Source organism: Mus pahari, chromosome X, assembly GCF_900095145.1.
Source record: "Mus pahari chromosome X, PAHARI_EIJ_v1.1, whole genome shotgun sequence".
In the NCBI taxonomy this organism is placed as follows: domain Eukaryota; kingdom Metazoa; phylum Chordata; class Mammalia; order Rodentia; family Muridae; genus Mus; species Mus pahari.
Genome location: NC_034613.1, coordinates 148,144,247 through 148,162,959, shown reverse-complemented (window position 1 = coordinate 148,162,959; position 18,713 = coordinate 148,144,247). Strand labels below are relative to the sequence as shown.

Sequence of the window (18,713 nt, the reverse complement as noted above, 5' to 3'; positions counted from 1 at the left end):
AGAGAGAGAGAGAGAGAGAGAGAGAGAGAGAGAGAGCCACTAGACCCAGCTTGGGCTTCTGAAAGTTCAAAGTCCATCCCTAGTGACATACTTCCTCCAATAAGGCCACATCTCCTAATCCTTTCCAAGAAGTGCTACTTTCTGATGACTAAGCATTCAAACTTATAAGCCTATAGAGAGCAGCATTCTTTTTTTTTTTTTAGAGCAGCAATCTTTATCAAACCACCACACCATCCTATTTCCTCTGTAAAGCTAAATCTACTCCAGTGAACTGTTTTCACTTTGAAAGCATATGGTATTATGCAAAATGGCACACTGCAAACCATAGGCTTATGAGAAAAATGGGTCAGAGCAGGACCATAACACTCAAAACCTGACAAAGAGGAAGAGAGAAACTTGCTAAGAACAGCATCACAGTGTCACACATCTCAAATGTCCTCCACCTACATAAATGCTGCAATAAATAATAGTTCACTTGTTGAAAAACCTTGGTGTTTGCTTGTGTAAAGTTGAGGCTTAAAGGAATTGGGTGGAGGGGTACAATCAAAAATCAACAGAAAGTGGTCACAACAGGTATAGGCAGCCATGGCACACTAGCAGAAGTGTGAGATGGTAGGCATTAGAGATATATTAGAATGTACATTTTGTGTTTTCCTGCATAACTCAGTTCAACTAGAGCCACTTTTCTGAATTCACCTCATATTTCTCCCGGGGAAAATTATCCATAAGCAGTTACAAAGTTTGCATTATGCTTAAATTCTTCTCTGATGAATGAATAGTGTGTGTGACAATTTTGCATCTTCAAAGCAAGTGTTATCAAAGATCTGGCTATTTTCTGGAGGGACCCTGAAAATCAAAGATAGATAATTATTACTGCCCCAGTTTATGATCTTACTGTCCTCCTAGTAAGCATGTTTTTACTCAAGCTTTTCCCCAAACAGGAAGATGTGCATTATTGATACTAAAACATCAAAAAATTGCACACTGGTTCAATCCTTGTCCCTTTTCCAAGAACCAGAGATGAATGATTCTGCTGGTGATCTTGTAGTGTAGAAAGATGTAACCTTTGTTTCTTCTCCAATGGGAATATCTTTTAAAAGTAGTTTTTATTTATTATTTTGTGTATGTCCATGTTATATACATAGGGGTGGGGGGCACTGTGCATGCATGGAGGTCAGGGGACAAGTATGCGAACTCAGTTCTCTCCTTCCACCTTCCTGTAGGTGCTGGGGATTGAATTAAGACCATTAGGCTTGAGAGATGGATGCTACTGACTCTAACATAGACATCATTATTGGTGGCAGTTGCACATTCAAGTTTCTTATGTGACAAAATGGCATGTGACAAAGATGAACAGTGACGTCAAGTGTGGAACATAAAAAAAATAGACCTTAAGTATGGTTCTATTTATATGGCAGCCTCAGGTAGCTAAAGTGAAACAATCTATGTGCTAACTGCATTTGAATTATTGGAAGTGGAGGGAGACGGAAGGTTCTTCTGAGGAGGTGAACAGCTTTTGAAGCTATCTACTGGGTAGAAGATATGTGGGTGCTTGCTCTATTAACACTTTTTAAAGCACGTACAAATAATTTAAAAACCTTTCATTGATTCTTTGGGAATTTTAAATCATACACCCCAATCCAACTCACCTGCCCATCCCTCCATATTTGATCTCTGCCCTTGAAACCTCCTGCTCCCTCCCCTAAACAAAACAAAACAAAACAAAAAATACCATGCTGTGGAAGCTTTAGTGTATCAGAGTGTTCCACAGTATGTCCTTGGTCTAAATATTTTTACTTGCAAATGGTCACCACAATAAGTCATTGCTCTGGTTTAAGGCATTGTGCTACACTATCAATACTGGATCCTCACTAGAACTCCTGTAGGATATTCTCTTGTTGCCCTATGTCATGGAGATGCTGGAACTTTGAATCTGCAGAACTGGCCCGTACACGTGTTCTAGCAGTTTATAGATGGGGTAGATGTTAGGGTGGGCCAACTCAAAGCCCTGGATCTCGGCCTGGATGTCTCTGTCAAAAGCCAGACCACAGTGAAAACTGACTTAAAGTACAAGTTGGAGCGATGCTACTTCCCATTTGCAAAGGTATGGGCTGAGTTGCTTAGAAAAGCTACTATGTCTTACTGGAGTCATGTGATCTAGTAGAATATGTTGTATGTTTGTAGCTGAACAGCAGAGCACTTGCCAGTCTCATCCTCAGCATCATAAAACAATGTGAATATGTGCTTTGCTGTTGAGTTACAAACTAGATCAAAACAGGTTTTCAAGATTGCTCATCCGTCTAAGAATTTTCTTCCATAATATTCTGATTATTTAAGGTAAAATTCACTTTTGAAATGTTTTTAAGGCAGGTTCTTATGATATCACTCTGTGTGGAATTACAATCCATCACAGACTGACCTTGAAGATTATCAGTAATTTTATCTGTGCCTCCTGAGTCCTGCCTGAGATCATAGATGTGCATCACCATACCCACTATAAAAATTTTAAAATACTAACTTGGAGATTTGTTTTTTCTGTGTAATAAATGCACTATGTAAGTTCTGTAAAGCACATTTGAAAATGAACACTTCAGCAAAGGAAATGTCTCAGTTAGTAAGAGTGCTTACTGTGCAAGCATGAAGGCTTGAATTTGAATATTCAGCTCTCAAGTAAAAGTTAAGCTTGATCATCCAGAGACTGCCCCACCTAGGGGGATCCGTCCCATAACCAAACCCAGACACTATTTTGTATGCCAACAAGTGCTTGCTGACAGGAGCCTGATATGACTGCTTCTTGAGAGGCTCTGCCAATGCCTGACAAATACACAGGCAGATGCTTGCTGCCAACCATTGGACTGAACGCAGGGTCTCCAATGGAGGAGTTAGAGATAGGGCTCAAGGAGCTGAAGGGGCTTGCAGCCCCATAGGAGGAACAACAATATGCACTAACCAGTACCCCCAGAGCTCCCAGGGACTATACCACGAACCAAAGAGTACACATGGTGGGATTCATGGCTCTGGCCACATATGTAGCAGAGGATGGCCTTGTTGGCATCAGTGGGAGGAGAAGCCCTTGGGCCTGAGGGTGTTCGATGCTCCAGTGTAGGGGAATGCCAGGGCAGGAAGATGGGATTATGTGGTTGGGTGGGGGAGCACCTTCATAGAGGCAGGAGGCAAGGGGATGGGATAGAGGCTTTCCAAAAGGGAAACCTGGAAAGGGGAAAACATTTGAAATGTAAATATAGAAAATATCCAATCAAATAAGTTAAACTTGGTTGCAGGTTCCTATAGCACTATCATTATGGAACAGAGATGGGCAGATCCTAGGAGCTCATTGACCAGCAAACCTACCTAAAACAGTAAGCTTCATGTTTAGTGAGAGACCCTGTCTCAAGGGACTAAGTAGAGAATAATAGAGAGGACAGTCTTTGTATGTGCATACATGGATGCATTCATCTGCATAAATGTACCCATATACCACATATACACACAAATAACATAAAAGTGAACACTCATACTTTCTTGGCTGTCAGGGTTTGGAGAGACCTAAATTCCTCTTGGAGTTCTCAATTCCAAAAGCCACAGTGTTCACCACTAACTGGACAAAAAAAAAATTGCATCCTCTTAAAACTTGTTCTTAACTGATTTCTTTTCTTTACAAAGTATGAGCATTCGTACAAACATTTATTGATCAGAAAGAGCTTTATTCTTCAGGGTAGCACCACCTACTAAGAGTCTCTGCGATACATCTCACTGAAGCCCTGCTTGCTTGAGTCTCTATCAATTCCAATTGAAGTCATTAGATTTGGGCATCTCCTGGGAGTGAATCTGCCTTCTTTAGTTCCTAATTTGATCATGACAATTTTATAAAATCATTTTAGAGAATTACAAAATACATATTACATTGTTCACTTCTCCACATGGCATTGCTGGCAAAGGCTCAGGGAATTTAGATGCTTGTGATTTTCTAAGTGGTATTATAATGTACCCTGGGGTACAAATCCATATTAACTAACTGACAAAAATTATAGATATTTTTATTTGAGGCAACACAAAAGGGCTAGATTGTGGCAGGCCTAATCAGACATCCCTTCAATACAGAGGTCTGAGAGTCCCAGAGCATAAGCTCTGGGCAACTACCATTAAATACTAGTTTAACCACCACTCATTAAATATTAGTGCAAGAAGTACTATTTGACTACAGCTAAGAGTCCACTCATGTTCTGTGAGAAGGAACTCAGAGATTTTTGGGATCTGTCTTTTCCTGTCTCTGCTCTGACTTTGTCTCTGTCTCTGCTCTCTCTGCTCTCTCTCTCTCTCTCTCTCTCTCTCTCTCTCTCTCTCTCTCTCTGTGTGTGTGTGTGTGTGTGTGTGTGTGTGTGCGCGCGCGCGCGCACACGCGCGTGCGTGCATGTGTATATCTCCTTCCCTCCTCCACCCAATTCCTTCTCCTTTTCTGTTCTCATCTTTTCATCTTTTTCCTCCCTTCATCAAATTGAGAAATGAGAGACTATAATCTAAGTGACTCTGGTGCCCACCTGTAATCTCAGCATTTATGAGGTGGAGGCAGGAGAATCAGGTCAGCTTGGCCTAAATAATGAGACCCTAATGAGGCCTTAACCCTATCTCACTAAAAGACAAGAGCTCTCTACACCATCCTGAGATGAAAAAAAAATTTCTGTACGTAGCTCATTAAAATTTGAGGATTAGCCCATTCATAAACTCCCAAAATTAACATTGACATGATAAACAGTACAAGCAGGCACTGAAAATACATGACACTTAAAGACAGAATTAGCGGGTTTTGTCACCCTTTTCAGGAGCAGAGTATTTTCGAATCATCTGGCTGTAAGTTTCCCTTCGCCTTGGCTACATCTCAGGGCAATTACATTAGATCTCTGTTGGGAAAACTAATTCTTGATTAGACCACTACAGAGAGAACTACTCCTTGACATCTTCTAGTTCACCAAGTGACTCTGATGATGTTGAATAATATGTTTGCTGTTTGAGAAGTTGTTTTACTTGGCAGAGTCCACAGGAAGACATTTTATGCTATGTAAATGACACTGACAAGGGAAAACATTATCCGATGACATCGCATATAATTGGGAAAACTGGGTAGGAATTTGATTAACTGACGTAGTAACTCATCAATCTAATCAGGGGCTTGAAAGTTGCCAGCTCAATGGTAAACATTCACTCTTCCTAGCCCATTGTAGCAGAGGTTAGATGTAGAAAAATATTGAACTACTTGGGAAAGAGGACTTTAGTACACAAAGTCCATCATAGATACCGGCATCCAGTTGAATTCTAGGCTAAGGCGTAAATGCTCTTGTAGGAATAAAACAATTTTTGTCATTGACAAAATGAAAAAAGTCTGCAAAGGAGTAAGACAGTAGTTCTCTCTGTACTCAAAGTTCTTTCCAATATGAGACAATAGGAACAATGTATATGACCTACATATAAGGAAACATCATAATGAAATCTATTATCTTGTATGTTAAAAATATTTTTTTAAAAAAAAATCAATCTGTGTCTGGGCATGGTAGTGCACATCTTCTGTAAGTTCAAGGCTAGCCTGGTCTGTGTAGTAAGTCTGAGTTCTAGGCCAATAAGGGTGAGACCACTATCTCAAAAAAAAAAAACAATTTGTGGTAATTCCAATGTACACTCCAAATTGCAATATATATATATATATATATATATATATATATATATATATATATATATATATATAGTGTGTGTGTGTGTGTGTGTGTGTGTGTGTGTCTAAATAAAAAAAAAGGATTAATGTTACGTGGACAAGAAAACGAGCAGAAAACATCTTGGTTGTTATAACTGTTTTATTTTGTTAATTACTGGCATTAATTTCTTACTGGGTTTAATTTATAAATTAAACTTTAATGTATATATAGATTAACATATTCTGGGGTTCGTTTCACGTGCCCACTGGAGGTCTGTGTCTCCATGCATAGATAAGAGGGCTACTGTAATAAGATACAAACTTCTGCTGGTACAAAATTCTAGTCAAATCAGGAAGTGAAATAGCCTTCCATCCCTACGACTTAAGGAATCTTGTTCATAGCCATTGCAGTTTCTTTTCCAACCCTGGACCATTCCTACTCACTCTCCATCTTCATTCCTCCTCACTCTCCATCTTCTGTTGCAGATAAAGACTATTTTGAGTGGCTTTATCATCAGGGGCTACTTGGGAAAATGGACTCTTCTAATCAAGACTGTCACCCTTGTGCTGGTTGTATCTTCTGGCCTGAGCCTTGGGAAAGAGGGACCACTGGTGCATGTGGCATGTTGCTGTGGCAACTTCTTCAGCAGCCTTTTCTCCAAGTATAGCAAGAATGAAGGCAAGAGGCGTGAGGTGAGCCAGACCCTACCACCTCCACTAACAGGGTACATAACTTCTTGGAGTCTCTACCTCATCCCATCTGCAATAAAGTCCATAGAGCTCACTTTTAATGTCTCAATTCGCAGGTGCTTTCAGCTGCAGCTGCTGCTGGTGTCTCTGTGGCCTTTGGTGCTCCTATAGGAGGTGTGCTCTTCAGTCTAGAGGAGGTGAGAGGGGCCAGAATGGGCTCTCATAGTTTGGAGCAGCCAGAAATATGTGGGTGGCTGACAGCACAGAGGTATTGAATAAGCTTTGTGGAGTCAATTAAGGAAAAGGGTTTCTGCTGTTAAATGTGCTCTCGTGTACTGTTTTCGAAATTGCCAATATAAAATTTTTGGAGAGCTTTCTAGTGTGGGAACACAAACAATTTAGCTTCCAACTTAGTTTTGAAAATTAAGGTATCATTTCAGTGGTTAGGTATTTTTTTCCCCCGAAAAGGTCAGGATAGATAACTATGTAGGTTTCATGAGCCGTACATTTTGCCACAGCCTTTTGACTAGACTTGCAGCAGCATCCATGAGTAGACATGTCTATATGGCTGAAAACTTTCTTTATGGGCTTTGAAATTTCACCTTTATTTAGTTCTTATGTGTCACAAAAATGCTACTTTTAGAATGAATATTTCAGGTTATAAGTAATTAAATTGTTAATCTAACCATTCATAAACATAAAAACTCTGCTGCCATACAAATATATTTTCTGGGTCAGACTTGACTTGTAAGCTAAAATTCTCTAGCCCCCAGTCTATTCTCTTGTTCATACAATAAGAATTATTGAGTTTGGGAGGACTTCTGTGACATGGACAGTATTATTAGTACATATACTAATTTTTTTCATTTAGATCCAGGTCCTGGACTATACTAAACATATGCTATACCTCTGAGCTCTATCCAAGCCTTTCATTTCTCTTCAAAACATAGCACAAACCTATTTTGGTTAAAACTGTCCAACTTTTGTTATATTAAATCTTTTAGTACTAGGTTGTGAACCCAGGATCATATGACTGTTAGATAATCACTGTACCACCAAGTTATACTCTCAATTTACAAGTTTATGTTTATACTTGAGTTTTCTTGAGTGACTTTTTGGTTATAACTAAACCTAAACTGATAACACGAGTGGAATATACTTTTGGTCTTAGGCTGTGTTTTTTTATTTCAAGTGCCAGCAGGTAGCTGCTAAGCCAAGCAAAAGGCTCTAAGCAGTCCTTTCTCTGTTCATTCTGTGATTTTTCTATCTGTTTATCCCAGGTCAGTTACTACTTTCCCTTGAAAACCTTGTGGAGGTCATTTTTTGCAGCCCTAGTGGCTGCCTTCACACTGCGCTCCATCAACCCCTTTGGAAATAGCCGCCTGGTTCTCTTTTATGTGGAGTATCATACACCCTGGTACATGGCTGAACTCTTTCCTTTCATCCTGCTTGGAGTCTTTGGAGGTTTATGGGGAACCCTCTTCACACGCTGCAACATTGCCTGGTGCAGGAGGCGTAAAACCACCAGGCTGGGGAAGTATCCAGTGTTGGAGGTTATTGTGGTGACAGCCATTACCGCCATCATTGCCTATCCCAATCCCTATACTCGCCAGAGCACCAGTGAGCTCATATCTGAGCTATTCAATGATTGTGGGGCTCTCGAGTCTTCTCAGCTCTGTGACTACATCAATGACCCCAACATGACTCGGCCTGTGGATGACATTCCGGACCGGCCAGCTGGGGTTGGAGTTTACACAGCCATGTGGCAGCTGGCCTTGGCACTGATCTTCAAAATAGTCATTACTATATTTACCTTTGGCATGAAGGTAAGTAAAGCAGAAAGAAGGGGAAGAGGGCATGTTTTGGGGGGGATGAGGGACAGCTAATTATTCTCCAAATAAAATTATTATTTGAAGAAGAGAAACGCTGACCTTTCTTGAATGTTCTCATGAGTTTCATTTTCTTTTTATTGAATAGAAACAGTTCTCTAGACAGCAAGCATATGAAGTAGAAATTTTATTTTCATTTTCTTTTTATGTTGTTTTTGTTGTTGTTGTTGTTGTTGGTGGTGGTGGTGGTGGTGGTGGTGGTGGTGGTGGTGTGTGTGTGTGTGTTTAAATACTGGGACTCAAAGTGTAACTCTGGCCCAGAAGTTGCTATATAGACCAGAGTAGCCTTGAATTCATAGAGATCTCATGCATCCCAAGAACTGCAGTTAAGGGCACATGGTATCACACATGGCTATTTCCACTTTCTAGTTAAAGAAGCTGTAGATGACTTGGTCCAAGCCAATTTGTGGGATATTTATGAGATACAGGGTTAGACATCAAGTCATTTCCTTGTCTTAGACAAATATAGGTTTAGCTGCAGAGTGAGTAATGGCAGGTAGAGAGCCCTTGAGAATCATCTGTATCCTGAGCAAGGATACAAGGTCTTTGGGGTATAGAGCCCAATGCAAAATGCTGTTCTTGAAGGGTACATGGCTCTAGAAAGATACAGGCAAAGCCTCCAGCATTCAGAGGATCTGTACCAGGCAACCTGAATAGTAAGTACATCAGCATCATGAGGACCCAGAGTAATTGCTCCCCTGTCTGAATTTAAGTAGGTTCATGTTTGCATACATCTTTTTTTGATGTTTTTGAGAGCTGTGGATAATAGTGCATGCTTCCATTTTTGTACAGAGTGGGCCACAGCTTAATGAATTTTCCTAAAGCATGCACATTCAAAATCTTCTTTTTACAGACTCTCAGAAATGGTGAAAATGTAAAGCACAAGATGGGTAGAACTCATTAAGCAGATCTTATCCTTCAGTTCCTATCAAAGGAGTTTGTCTTTGTGTTCCAGGAAGATGCTACGGGTACCCTTTAGTGTTTACTAAGAAAGGCTTACTTTGAAGTTAAAGGGGACTCAATAACTGTGTAGTAAGGGAAATTCAGAAAGCGATAGTTTCTCAAAGATCATTTTGAACTCTAGAAATTGCACAAGAGGCTGCCTCCTTCACTTCAGTGAGGTTAAAGATCTGCTTTCATCCTCAGATTGATGGCTACTGGGGTGGTGGGAAGAGCAGCTGCTGGGAGATCAACAAGCTTGTGGATTCTCTGTGAACTCGGGAGTCAGGGAGTTCTGAAGCTTATATATGATCACCAGCTAAACCAAAACATGTTTTCATTCATAAATGTACAAAACTCCCCACTACCAACACCTATTAGGCCACACAGTCTGCTTTCTTGCTGTCCTTGAGATGGCTGGAAAATATTCTGAAAGCTTCTTGGAAAACGAGTTGAGTCAGGAAAGGGATATTTTTCTCCTTTCCCTCTGATAGGTGTCCAGCCATCACCCTTTGGAGAGAGCAGTAAGTCTTTGAAAAGCTTTTGGAGGATCCAGGACAGCTATCCTGATATGCAGTGCACTCAGTTTATTTTACCTGGGAGCAAATGAAGCCCCCCCCCCCATCCATTCTCATGCTGTGGCTTTGACATTTAATTTTCAAAGCCAGTGTGAATGACACAGCTAGGGGAGTGAGAAAGTGGTGAGAGGCTCAGGTGGCAGATGCTGGCTTGAAATGTTATCTGCAGTGAAGTTTATTCTTTAATGCACAGCAGGCAAAGGGGCTGGCCTTTGAAGGAGAGGAAATGAAAGTGTCAAACTGTGTTCTTTTTGAGTTGCAGTGAACTCCACCACCTAAGTGACTGTGTGGGTCAAATCATTTGTCTCACCTTTCCCCAGCTTCCTTGTTTTGAAGAGCTGTGTCTCCTGTCTCCTGTGAGGACCTAAGCCAAATGCAAATGTTGTGGGGGTGGGAGACTCTCACTCTCCCTTGGACTGGGTGATCTGGGCCTCCTTTTCTCAGGCTGCCTTTTTTTTTCTGTGTGCTCCTTCGAGATTCCCTCAGGTCTCTTCATCCCCAGTATGGCCGTAGGAGCCATGGCAGGCCGGATGGTGGGAATCGGCGTGGAGCAGCTGGCCTACCATCACCATGACTGGATCATCTTCAGGAACTGGTGCAGGCCTGGAGCGGACTGTGTCACACCAGGGCTTTATGCTATGGTGGGAGCTGCAGCCTGTCTAGGTACAGCCATAGGTGGGGAAGGAGGAGGGCAGGGTGCTGATCTACCTTGGAGGTCAGACAAGAAGAGAGGGATTTGGGCATTGGCTTTGCTTGGGATAAGGATGGGCTATACTCTGGTAATAAGTAAATCCCTACATCTTGGTAGTTCATGCCTTGTTACACACACACACACACACACACACACACGCACACACACATTTTCACATGTTTTAGAAGGTTCTCCTCTGTCAAGCCATTCAAAAGCCCAGGCTGATCTTACAGATGTACCATCTAGAACAGTGGTTTTCAAACTGAGGATCACAACCACAAGAGTTGCCTTAGACCATGGGAAAGCACAGATATTTACATCACAATTTATGACAGTAGCAAAATTACAGCTATGAAGTAGCAATAAAATAATTTTGTGGTTGGGGATCACCAGAACATGAGGAACTGCATTAAAGCATCACAGCATTAGGAAGTTCTAGAACCACTGATCTAGAATATGGCTTTGTAACAAGTGATATTGGAGATACTTTTTCTTTATCATAACTACAAGTGCCACTTGTGTGTAGTGGGTAGAGGGCGCAGAGGCACCTTAGCTTATGAGCATAGGAGTTTCTTGATAATACATATCTTATATCTTATGTGATAAGGTTAAGAAATCCTGATTTATTAGAGTAACATTTTGTTGGAATTGTCTTTGAATACCTAAGGAAAGCTGGATCCCTGTCCAATCTGACATTCTTTAAAATTTCTACAACTCTTTGGCTTCTGAGTTGCTTGTACTGTCAGAAGTCTGGATACTCTGGTAGAATTTACTCATCAAAGAGCCAAGCACAGGAACTGGGTGAATATATAACCCATGTTCCTCATTGCTATAGAACTCCATTAGGCAATATACAGGTCCCTGATGCAGAGATGGGTTTAACAGAGTCTGAGCCCAGTCATTATATGGGACTGCTTCTTTGGAACAAGTATGAGAAGGACTGAAAGTTCTCATTAGAGAGCCTGCTGGGGATGAAATTATGATCTGTAAGCTTGTTTGTTTGCACAGATCACACATTCATGGCGACTAGGGCTGGGCTTTTAAATCTCACTGTCATTTTCTGTTATAGGTGGAGTGACTAGGATGACAGTATCTCTAGTGGTCATCATGTTTGAACTGACTGGAGGTCTAGAGTATATTGTACCCCTGATGGCAGCTGCTGTCACCAGCAAGTGGGTGGCTGATGCCTTTGGGAAAGAAGGGATTTATGAAGCCCATATCCATCTGAATGGGTACCCATTTCTTGATGTGAAGGATGAATTCACCCACCGTACGCTGGCCACTGATGTGATGCGGCCCCGGAGGGGAGAACCACCATTGTCAGTACTAACCCAGGACAGCATGACTGTGGAGGATGTGGAGACTCTCATCAAGGAGACAGACTACAACGGTTTTCCTGTGGTGGTCTCCAGAGACTCGGAGCGTCTCATCGGCTTTGCCCAGAGGCGGGAGCTAATCTTGGCTATAAGTGAGTAAGAACAAGGAGGCTTTCACATTTTTCTCAGAGACAAATGGTAGTTTTTTCAGCCCTAGAATCAACACATGCATTCCAGGGAGTTCCTTAAGTTGAGGACTTCCTTGACAGCCCCCAACATGTCAAGTCTAAGTGGTCAGTACTCAACTTGTGCACATATGGGCAACTCTAATTGTATTCAATAGGTTGTATGTGCTTAGTATGTATATGCATATGTATAACTATAGAAGAGAACATGAAATTTAGATGATATGAGAGGAAACAGGAAAAGTTGGAATGGGAGAAGGAGTTGTGGAAATGATATAAATACAGTGCACTTATATATTAAATTCTCAAAAACAAAATTTATGATAAAACATTAAAAACCAGAGGTTTCCAAGCATTGATTTCAGCAGATTTGTCATCTAAGATCAGGTTAAGATACAAATTCTGATTTAACTGGCTCACTGGGATTTGAGACTATATTCTTTCTGAGCTTCCCAGTGTTGCCAATGCATCTGATCACAACTCACATTGTAAAGAGTTAAGATTTCAACTCAAGAGTTACCCTGAGGTAGATAGTTATGGTTAGAAATTGGTTGCTGTGAGTACAGGCATCCACTGGGGCTCCATTCCTGCCAGGATATATGCTAATGTTGCTGCTGCTGCTGCTGTCACACCATTTTCTCTGGATAGCAGAGAAGGGAATAATGTGCAGGTGGGGTGTTCCAAAGAAAGACTGTCCAAGAAAGCCAATCTATGGATCCATTTTGCCAGGGATAGCAGCAGTGGAAGGGAAATAAGAGGTAGACCTGGGTAAAAGTTGTAGAGAGAGCTCCAGTCAAGGAGAAATAATGTGTTTCAGAGGACCAAAGTCCTGTGGACCTCGGGATGTAGTAGGTACAAGTGCCATTGTAGCCCATCTTCCCATGCATGGCAAATATCAGGCCCTGGCAATCATCAGTCCTGCTCCATGATCTGTGAAATACTCCTATATCATATGGGAGACAAGCTTCTGGCACAAGTCTTATACCCATAGGACAATGCTATGTTCCACCCCATCTTCCGGAATGTTCCTGCAATGTAACAATGAGACCTTCTTCCTCCTGCATGACTTCTGATTACCTCACTGTTAATACATCTTCACCAGGCTGCTGTTTATCCTCTGGCCCTTTGTTCTTATTTCCCAGGCACTTCCTTTTCTATTTTTAAAACTCCTTTCCCATATTAAGTATCTTAAAATACATTTAAGATATCTTCCTCTAAAGCTTTCCAAATGTTAGTGTAGATAAGCACTGCCTTTTAACTTTAATGGTTAGCTCACACTGAAAACAAAGTTTCAGCTTACATTTTAGGTACCATGGCAAATTCTTTTGTGAGCACGCAGAGATGTTTCCCTTTCTATAGGTCCTGTCTTGGAATAGGGAGGTGCCTTGAGGGGTAAATATTGCCTTACAAATAATGAGATCATTAAAAAGTTGTTTAAGTAGGGTTGGGTTTGTTTTATAATAATGGAATCAGCAGCCTTTAAAATGCATTCAGTCCCCTAAAATCTTTTACGCAAAGGTTTAGTTTAGCAATTGAAGTAATAAATGTCACAGAATCCATTACCTATTGTGCTGCTTCAGGCACACCTGCTAAGAGACAGCTTACTAATTTTCCTTAAATCTATTACTGTAATCAAGTGGGAAGTGGTAATTGGCATCAACTCATTGGAGAAGAAATTGAAGCTCTGCAAGTGTGCACCCTCTCAGAAGCTATGTTTGGAATATCTGAAGAGGCACCACGCAGTGTAAATCATATTTCTGTGCAGAAGCTGATATTTACGTGACTTGCAGAAAAGGCGAAGGGGGTTTTGCTCCAAGTAATCAGACAAGCTGTTTTCCTAAGCCATGGAAATGACAGGGTCACCACTTTCTGGTGGTGAGATTTAAGACCTATATTTGAGGAATTATATGCTCTTGCATGAATATTGAGATAGGGCACTAAACGGTGTGCTAAAACTCTTTCATGCCAAGTTCACTTTTAAGGGTTACTACAAGGAACATTCAAGAAAGATGTCATGAAGAAAGAATAAGAAATGAGAAAAGGGATTTGCTTACATTTTATGTTTTGTTCTTTTCTTCTAAAACTTAAAAATAACTTTAAGTTAGCAAAGTAATGGATTTCATAATAGTGTTTTTACACATATGTGTTAATGAATGAATTAGGCATGTTGTGTCATTCCTATTCCATTTTTGGAAGACCAGAGAGCATTCCCTGGTCTTTATATTAAAGGGTGATGGTTAGCGCCACCTTGCGGGAATCAGAGCTATTAGTCATTAGGACTCTGTGTGCAACCCTTGTTCACATTCCTAGCAAGGGGAATTTTCCCTCTCATTACTCTTTGTAAATATGAAGATTCTTCTGTACTCGGCAGGGCTCAGGCTCTTCAAGTCCTGGCTTCTGCAATTAAGCAAGTACAGGTTCCAAGAGGACTCTGTGGGAAGCCACAGAGATGATTAAAGCAATGGAAAGTTAAAGAGTTATGGAGAAGAGTTAAGGGAACTCTCATTGTTGTTTTTTTTTCATCTAGTGGATGACTTAATAATGATTCTCCAGCATATGGAAGATGCTTGTTTGCATAAAGAGATCCACATTCAGGACAGAATGAGAAGATAGGTATCAGATCTGCCAGACAGGCTCTGTAAGTGTAGAGGTTTCTGTCTGGAAGCACTCTTAAGTATTGGAGTGGGTCATGTGGAATAGTGCTGTTAATTACTTTCTGCTAAGTGTTAAAATATATGGTGTGTGTGTGTGTGTGTGTGTGCAGTTTCTCCATGCTTTGGGAGGTAGTATCTTATAAAATAATCTTTTCCTTCTACATAGTGTTTAAGTCATGTCATACCGCTACTTAGCATGAGAGTGGTTGCTTCCAATTTTCCATTTTAACCTTTCTTGTTAATTGTGCTTTTTTTTTTATGGAAGCATTCTTAACCAACTGGGTAATAGAGCATAGCTTCCCTGGAAATAATTACTCTAAAGTAAAGGCTAGTAACCTTAATACCACTGACATTTGGATCTGGTTGGAGATGTCCTGCACACTGTAGGGTGTTGAACAGCATCCTTATTCTCTCTCTACTAGAATCTGTGGCACTCCCCCTTTTCTATTTTGTGACTAAATTCCCCTGAGAATGGGGTCTATACTGTTCCCAGTTAAGAATCATTGTTATAAAGCCACTCACAGGCCTATTAGATGTTTGATTACTTCTAATTTGAGAAAATTTTTTCTTCATCTATCACATATGTGAAATGCATGTCACCAACACCATATTAATTACCCTCTTTGCCTCTGACATTATTACTACTAGAAAGTGGAATATGAGGTTGAACAGCCTTAGCAGGTACTCATAAAATATACATCATTTTCAAAGGAGCTGTGTCTACTAGGACTAGTTCTAGTACAATATTATGATGAAACCTTCTACATTAAAACATTGAAAGATACATTTAAGTGCTTGGCCTCTCAAACCTTTAAAAATGAAGTTATTTTTATTACTTTTAAAAGTAAAAGTAATAATGCTCCTAAGTTATTGAAAAAAATGAAAAAAAATTAAAAGATACCCTCATCCTCACCCCTGTTAAACAAAGGCCATCATAGTTAATATTCAGTGAATTTTCTTCCTATCTTTTATGTCTTAAAACTATATGTTTGGGGGTTCAAGATATTGCTCAGAAGCATAGGTATAGCACCTCCTTTTCCAGAGTTTCAAAGCTTAACATAAATCCTTATAATTTAGTTTCAAAATAACCTAGGAGAGCCGTTCTGAAAGAATTAACCACTGTCATCCAGAATAGCAAGAAACAGAACTCAGATTCACATCTGATCCCAGCTACTTTTTACAATCCTTGCCTGGTGGCAAATAGCACTTGGGCAATCTTTTCTAATACCTCTTCCATGAAAGGAAGGCTCTATTCTACATGACAAACAGCTAGATACACTGACATTAGGTAGATCTTATCCACTAATGTGTATATGCATGCGTATGACAACAGTGTTTTGTGTTGAGGCTGAAGAAATGGCTTAGCAACTAAGAGCATTTGCTGCTCTTCCAGAGGATCCAACTTCCATTCCTATCACCCATGTCAGATGGCTCTCACCATCTTGTAACTTCAGTTCTAGGATATCCAATGCTCCTTCTGGCCTTCATAAGTGCACACACACACACACACACACACACACACACACACACACACACAGGTACACATAAACTCACAATCCAAATGAAAACAAATCTTTAACAAAATGTTTTGTGCCTATGGCATTCTTAGACATTGTTTTGGCACAAGAGATACACTGGTAAGCAAGACATCATTGAGTTCATAGTTGTTTTTATCAGCGTTTCAAACAGTATCAGGAGACTGTGATGGAAACATGCTTTTTCTGTTTATTTCACCAACTGGGCTGGGTGGTTTTATGAGAGGCTTGACAAACCCATGTGATCAGTTCTCGATTAATGGTTGTGGTTTGATCCAACTCTGATGTTCAATCTGATTATTGAAGTGAATGGAAATTATGTTATCTGGGACTTTAAGAGACAAATTTGGCTTGTGGAAATGAGCAAATAAGTATGTACTGAATATGGCTTCTATGCCTGAGAGCTTTAAGACAGAAACCTTTTGGATTAGGGGACAAGAGCACAGTGTGTAGCCTGTAGTGTGGATCGTATAGAATCTGCACTTGAAACCATGCTGTACATCAGTCTTATCAGGTATTTGTGACTGAATAACATCCCATTTGATGTAGCTAGATTCACTTTGACCCATATAATGTGCAGGCATTTGCCCAGCAGGCCTGCCTTTCCTCTTTACAACAGAGCCACGCTTTCAGACTCAGCCTGACTTGGAAGATGCCAGTATTCCATTAGAGTACTCTATTGCACTAAATGGTCTTAGAGGAAGCAGTAAGACTTTTATTTTTGAAGGAACAATATAGGTGAATAGTAGTCGTCTTTGAGAAGGTTAAGAACTGTACTATAGGAACTGGCACTCATTTTTAAGGCAGGCCCTGATATACATTTTTCCTAACCTTTTCCCATGAACTGAAAGGAAGATTAAAATTCCAACAGCAGGAAAATGGCCTTGGAGAAATATCTTGAGACCGATGGATTTATTTCATGTGTGACTTAAAATAGCTTGGGTTTCTAGCACTACATTAAGCTGTAACTCTAATGAATTCCGGTTACCCTACTTTTCTTCAGCATCATATGGCCTTGCCTACAGACAGGAATGAAGTAATTGCTACCATAACAGTTTTACTATCTTTCTTTGTGAAATCTATGAAATGGCACATTTTAAAGAGAGGAGAATCAAGAGGTGAAGGGATGCAGCTTTTCTAGGGTTGTTTCTTTGGTCCCAGAGGTCATATTTGGGATTGAGCGGCATTTCTGGGCTGTGAGCCTAGGCAAGTCTTATTGGATTCTCATTCCTTTAGGGTTCATAATACCATTTAGGCCATTTGTAAGCTCGTTTATAAAAAACCATTGTGCTAAGGTTACTGGGTAATGAAATGAGATTTCTTGTTCGCACAAAGTTCAGCTCATGGTGAGATGGTATAAAAGTGAGGATGCAGGACCGTTGGTCATTTGGGGTGCTCTGGAGTCTAGAGGAAAACAGGGCACATCTGTATAGGTCATGTTGGTGGGGGCCCATCTTGCAAGATGTTGGCAGTGAACTTTCTGGTCACAGCAGGGGCTCTCACAGCATGTGAGAGGGATGCCAGATCCACAGATGTTAAGCTAAAGTACTTGTTATGACTGTGCCTTTTGCCCTCTGAACTCCTTTTTGAGATTCTGAGATGCTGTATGCAGGCAGGTGAGGGTAGTGAAATACAAAGTTTTTGTATGTGGCTTATCATTTTTTCTCACTCTTCTAGAAAATGCCAGGCAGAGGCAAGAGGGCATTGTGAGCAATTCCATCATGTACTTCACAGAGGAGCCCCCTGAGCTGCCTGCCAACAGCCCACATCCACTGAAGCTGAGGCGCATTCTGAACCTGAGCCCTTTCACGGTCACAGATCACACCCCCATGGAGACAGTGGTGGACATTTTCCGGAAACTGGGGCTCCGACAATGCCTGGTGACACGGAGTGGGTGAGTATCCAGACAAGGGAAGAGAGAATACATAGTGTGGCCAGCTTTAATCTGACTGCCCTTAAGGAAGTCATGGTCTATTGGGTTGGACCTGGACAGATGCTACCACTAAACTGAGTTGGATGTATTCAGAAAGAAATGTACAAGAAGCTTGAGAACTTTGAGCAGAGGTAGGGACCAGTAGCCTGAGAAGAGGGAGAAACTTCTAGGCTAGACTATAGCCTGGGTTCAGTCTGAAGGTTAAGTCAAAGGGAGTAGTTAAAGAACAACTTCTTTCTTCTGCCATGTGACACTTGGCTTAGGGAGAAGGTACAGTTAGTTCTGCTATTCCATAACATAAATGTCACTCAAAATCATAGTAGTATGCCAAAAGGAACAACTAAAGGAAGTTATGGGGAAAATAGATTTGGGTGCACAATACTCAAAACCTTCATTGATGATACACCCTTTTTAAAGGATGGGAACCTAAAACACACAAAAGTGTGTATATTTTACACTGGCTGAATCTTTGGGGAATATACAGATATGGCAATGAATAGTTTATTTTTCCTTGGAAAAGGTCACATTGGCTGTAAGGTGAACATCTGAAGAGCTGTCCCTCTAAAGTTACTGTGAAGGAGTAAAGGGAGAAAATGGGAATTCATCACAGCAAGCTGGAT

General features: G+C 40.7%; 1 protein-coding gene across 3 annotated transcripts in view; it reads left to right on the top strand.

Annotated features, from left to right (window-relative positions):
* Window positions 1–18,058, top strand: part of Clcn4 (chloride voltage-gated channel 4) — a 55,213-nt gene extending 37,155 nt beyond the window's left edge. For all 3 annotated transcript variants that reach the window (XM_021187544.2, XM_029534373.1, XM_029534374.1), the window contains 6 exons: window positions 6,170–6,376; window positions 6,490–6,570; window positions 7,654–8,199; window positions 10,256–10,442; window positions 11,540–11,938; window positions 17,838–18,058. In XM_021187544.2, the coding sequence (XP_021043203.1) occupies window positions 6,170–6,376; window positions 6,490–6,570; window positions 7,654–8,199; window positions 10,256–10,442; window positions 11,540–11,938; window positions 17,838–18,058 (1,641 nt within the window). The remainder of the gene's footprint in view (window positions 1–6,169; window positions 6,377–6,489; window positions 6,571–7,653; window positions 8,200–10,255; window positions 10,443–11,539; window positions 11,939–17,837) is intronic.
* Window positions 18,059–18,713: the final 655 nt, after the last annotated feature.